General features: G+C 47.9%; 1 protein-coding gene across 2 annotated transcripts in view; it reads right to left on the bottom strand.

Annotated features, from left to right (window-relative positions):
• SEC14L4 (SEC14-like 4 (S. cerevisiae)) overlaps nt 1–3,992 on the bottom strand; it is a 17,944-nt gene extending 13,952 nt beyond the window's left edge. For both annotated transcript variants that reach the window (XM_011979079.1, XM_011979080.1), the window contains exon 1: nt 3,894–3,992. In XM_011979079.1, the coding sequence (XP_011834469.1) occupies nt 3,894–3,939 (46 nt within the window). In that variant the 5' untranslated portion in view covers nt 3,940–3,992. The remainder of the gene's footprint in view (nt 1–3,893) is intronic.
• Between the last annotated feature and the right edge of the window lie 1,147 nt (nt 3,993–5,139).

The raw sequence follows: 5,139 nt of genomic DNA, 5'->3' as shown, positions 1-5,139 counted from the left end.
AAAAAAATGATAATAATAAAATGAAATTTTAAAAATTGTACTGATCTAGCTTTGAAATCAAATTTACTCAAACCTTATAAGGTAACTTTCACTCTCTCATAGGTTCTTAAACAATTTGTATGAGCTAGAAATTAACTGTTTTTGTTTGTTTGTTTTTTGAGACGCAGTCTCTTTCTGTTGCCCAGTCTGGAGTGTGATGGTACAATCTCGGCTTACTGCTACATCTACCTCCTAGGTTCAAGCGATTCTCCTGCCTCAGCCTCCCGCGTAGCCGGGATTGCAGGTGCCCACCACCATGCCTGGCTAATTTTTGTATTTTCGGTAGAGACAGGGTTTCTCCATGTTGGTCGGGCTTTTCTCGAACTCCCGACCGCAGGTGATCCACCCACCTCGGCCTCCCAAAGTGCTGGGATTACAGGCGTGAGCCACCGTGCCCGGCCAGCTGGTCTTAAAACTCCGGAGGAATTCATCTGTAGAACCACTGGAGTCTGAGTTTTGGGGGAGGGGAAGATTTTGCTGCCATTTCAATTTCTCTAATATTTATTGGTCTGATGACATTTTCTATTTCTTCTTGCTGGATTTTGGCCTTATATATTATTTTCTAGGAATGTGTCTTTCTTCACTTGGATTTTCAAATTTATTAGTGCATATTTGTTCATAATCTTCTCTTATAGGCCTAAAAAAGAATCAATTTATAGGTGATTTTCTGTTTTGTTGTTTGTCTGTTCTTTGCGCCAAGCCATCCTCCTACCTCAGCCTCCCGAATAGCTGGAACTACAAGCATGCACCAACATGCTTGGCTTATTTTTGAATTTTTTGTAGAGATGTGGTTTCGTCATGTTGCCCAGACTGGTCTTGAACTCCTGGGTCAAGCAATCCTCCTGCCTCAGATTCCCAAAATGCCAGGATTACAGGAGCGAGCCACCGTGCCTAGCTATAGGAGATTTTTCAATTAGGAACCAGAGTGTGGTTTCTTGTCCTATAGACAGTGGTTTGGGCAATGCTCATGGGATATGAGGACAGATTTTTTTTTTCAGTAGCACCTACTATGTGCCAGGCAGAGGGGACCAGGGCAGGCACATCCCTGCCCTGATGGAACTGGCATCAGATGAAACTAATGGAACTGACAGACAGATGTGGGATGAAGATAAGGAAAAACAGAGGGGGTCAGGCAGAGTGGCTCATGCCTGTAATCCCCGCACTTTGAGAGGCTGAGGCAGGAGGATCATTTTGGGTCCAGGGGTTCGAGACCAGCCTGGGCAATGCAGTGAGACTCTATGACCCTGTGTCTACAAAAAATAAAAATAAAAAAAATAAAAACAAAGGAAAAGAACTTCAGAAGGAGGGTTGGAAAAAGCTCCTCAGCATGAGGCCCAGGAGAGGGTCCTCTGCCAAGCTCAGCCTCAGGAGTAGCCCTCCCGTTTGCCTGGGTCTTGGGTTAGTGAGGCCGGGAGTAGTGGAGCTGATGCTGCAGTGGACGACGGGGCCATGCCAGCAGGTCCTGTCACCCATGGCATGAGGTGGGAGGCATCAGGATACCCAGCCCCCTTCCCGATCTTGGATCCTTTTTCTTTCCTATGACCTGGAAGCCTAGGTACCTGCAATCCCACTCCTTTATCAAGGACACACCAAGCACCCCCAAAGCTGGGTTTTAAACCCAAAAAGACTCTAAAGGAGGAGAGAGGGCTGATGCTGTATCAAGGGGCTTCAAGAAATCAATTGTCCCAACTCCTTCTTTAGTCCAGGCTGGGGGCAGTGACATATTCCTTTGTCAAAAACAAATAGAAAGTGCCACAGCCTAGTGGCCTTAAGGAGGGCAAGACAACTAAATATAATGTGGGATCCTGGATGGGATCCTGGAAGAGAAAAATGAAGGAAATCCAACTAATATGTGAACTGTAGTTAATAATAATGTATCCATATTGGTTTATTAATTCTAACAAATGTACCATCATCATCATAAGAAGAGGACGTTAATAATAAGGAAAACTAGGGGCAGAGTATGTGGGAACTTTTTGCACTATATTTGCAATTTTCTGAAAATCTAAAACTATTCTAAAAATTAAAGTTTTTATATATATATGTACACACACACACATATAGATATATTTTTTTAAGACAGAGTCTCGCTCTGTTGCCCAGGCTGGAGTGCAATGGCATGATCTCGGCTCACTGCAACCTCCGCCTCCTGGGTTCAAGTGATTCTCATGCCTCAGCCTCCTGAGTAATTGCAACTACAGGCACATGCCACCACACCCGGCTAATTTTTGTATTTTTGTAGAGATGAGGTTTTGCTATGTTGGCCAGGCTGGTCTCAAACTCCTGGCCTCAAGTGGTCCGCCCCTCTCAGCCTCCCAAACTGCTGGGATTACAGGCATGAGTCACAGGGCCTGGCCAAAATATTGGGAAAAAAAAAACAACAGACAGAAAAATTCAGAGGAAGAATTAGTCCCTGGTAGGGACTTCCTTTTCTCAGGCGCTGTGTGCCACTGCGACTTCATTTGACTCACAGCACCCTGAAGGTAGGGACCAGTATTATGTCCATTACACAGAAGAGGAAAGTGAGGTTGAGACAGTGAACGGCTTGCCACGGGCACACTGCTAGCTCTGGAACTCAGTCGCAGCTCTGCCCCATTCCAAAGTCAGCGTTTTAAACCCTGCACTGTATGCTTTCTGGGCTGACTCCTGACTTCTCACCCATCTCAAGTTCAAAATCCATTCCATGAGGCGTAATGAGTTAAGATGAATTTTTCCCTAAGCCCTGGGGCAGTGTCTGTTACTATCATTAGTATTTTGAGATGGGGTTTCACTCTGTTGCCCAGGCTGGAGTACAGTGGTGCAAGCTCAGCTCACTGCATCCTCCACCTCCCGGGCTCAAGTGATCCTCTCACTTCAGCCTCCTGAGTAGCTGGGATTACAGGTGCTCAGCAGTACACCCAGCTAAGTTTTGTATGTTTTGTAGAGATGAGGTTTCGCCATGTTGCCCAGGATGGTCTTGAACTCCTGAGCTCAAGCAATCTGCCTGCCTCAGCCTCCCAAAGCACTGGGACTATAGGCGTGAGCCATCGCATCTGGCTTGTTATTTTTTTAGACTGCTGCTGTAATTCCTAGAAGAAACTGTTTCTCTACCCTTCACTAAATCCAATTCCTTAAGTGTTTGCTGGGCACCTGCTCAGTGCACTAGGGCACCTCGGTTCCTTTAGGGGACAACAGAGCCCTGTCCTCGGGGAACTGGAGGTAGACCCAAAGGCAAGTACTGAAGACAATGCTTCGCAATATCTGCCCCAAGGGCTGGCCAGGCCAGAGGCCAGTTAAGTCCTAAGGATGTCCTGGTTGTTAACTGTAACCTCACCCCGGCGCTGTGCCCACCTGTTGCCTCATCTTTTCTTGACAGATGAAGAAACTGAGGCTCAGTGGGGTTTTGTGCTGTGCTCAAACACAGGGGAGCTCAGATTCCAGTCAGAGCAGGCTGATTCCAGAGCCTGTGTTCTTTTTTTTTGAGACAGAGCTTCACTTTTGATGCCCAGGCTGGAGTGCAATAGCAGGATCTCAGTTCACTGCAACCTCCGCCTCCCGGGTTCAAGCAATTTTCCTGCTTCAGCTTCCTGAGTAGCTGCGATTACAGGCATGTGCCACCACACCGGCTAATTTTGTATTTTTAGTAGAGACAGGGTTTCCCCACGTTGGTCAGGCTGATCTCGAACTCCCGACCTCAGGTGATCAACCTACCTCAGCCTCCCAAAGTGCTGGGATTACAGGCGTGAGCCACCGCGCCCGGCAAGCTTGTGTTCTTTACTACTCTACAGCTTCGTTCCCCAAAGCCTCCCACTCCTCTCCTGAGACCCTCCTTCCTTCCCTCCCTCTCCACCTCCCCTGGCCCCTGCAAGCCTCACCTAGCAGCCAGCGTAGGAGGAAGTAGTCATCAGCATTGGGCAGCATGGGCAGCAGGTTCTGGAGGTTCTCCCGGAACTGAGCGGGGGAGGAGCTGATGGTCAGCGGAACTCTCATGACCTTGGGGGCCACCAACCCCACCCCTAACCCTTCCCACCTCATCCACCAGTCAACTCCACCTGGAGACCATGCAGGGTGCTGCCCTGAACAACTTTGCCATCTGAAAACAGGGAACCCTCCAGCCCAACATAGGAAAAAGAGTTGGGTCCTTCCCAAAATTTGGGGGTGCCCTACACACAGGACTCCCATTCTACCTGTCTAAGGTGGGGCCCTGGCATCCTTATTTTTAATTTTTATTTTATTATGATTTTTATTATTTTACTATTACTATTATTATTATTGAGACAGGATCTCACTCTGTTGCCCAAGCTGGAGTGTAGTTGCGTGATCTTGGCTCACTACAACCTCCGCCTCCCGGGCTCAATAGATCCTCCCAGCCCAGACTCCCAAGTAGCTGGGACCACAGGCACACAAGACGCCCAGCTAATTGTTGTACTTTTTGTAGAGATGGGGTCTTGCCATGTTGCCCAGACTGGTCTCAAACTCCTTGGCTCAATCTGCCCACCTTGGCATCCCAAAGTGTTGTCATCACAGGCATGAGCCACCGCACCCGACTGACAGCCTTATTTTTTCAAGTATCCCTGGGAGATTCTGCTGCAGGCCAGCTAGAGGGTTTTAGGAATGTTATCCCTGATACTGCATCTTAAGGGTTTAGATTTAGAGGCAAGTTACCAAACCTCTCTGAGCCTTAGTTTCCTTATCTGTGAAATGGGGATAATAATAAACTTGTGCCAACCAAAGGAGTTTGTGCACGTAAAACACTTAGCAGGCTTGGCTCCAAGCAGGTGTCAGATAAATGTGAGCACTCAGCCAGCGTGGATTGCCTGATGCCCCAGATAGTGGAGGCTGTGTGGGAAAAAAACAGAGGCAGAGGTCAACAGACAGGGGCTGAAAGAGAAGCCACGAATGCCTTATCAGGACATCTGTTGGGGCTGTCGGGGAGTAAGCGTGCCTTTTCCTACTGGCAGAGTTGAAGGATGTCATTTGGAGTTTGGGTCTGAGACTGAGGCTTGGGTCTGAGAAAGAGAGGCGATCTCACTTCCGTGGGGACTAACAGAGCTGAAGGCAAGAGCTGGGTTTGAAGGTGAATCTGTGAATCCAAATTTGGGATTAGAAATATGAGGCCAG

The sequence above is a fragment of the Mandrillus leucophaeus genome, unplaced genomic scaffold (genome assembly GCF_000951045.1).
Source record: "Mandrillus leucophaeus isolate KB7577 unplaced genomic scaffold, Mleu.le_1.0 Scaffold2, whole genome shotgun sequence".
In the NCBI taxonomy this organism is placed as follows: domain Eukaryota; kingdom Metazoa; phylum Chordata; class Mammalia; order Primates; family Cercopithecidae; genus Mandrillus; species Mandrillus leucophaeus.
Note: the sequence above shows the minus strand (reverse complement) of the source record. Positions and strands in the feature narration are given on the sequence as shown.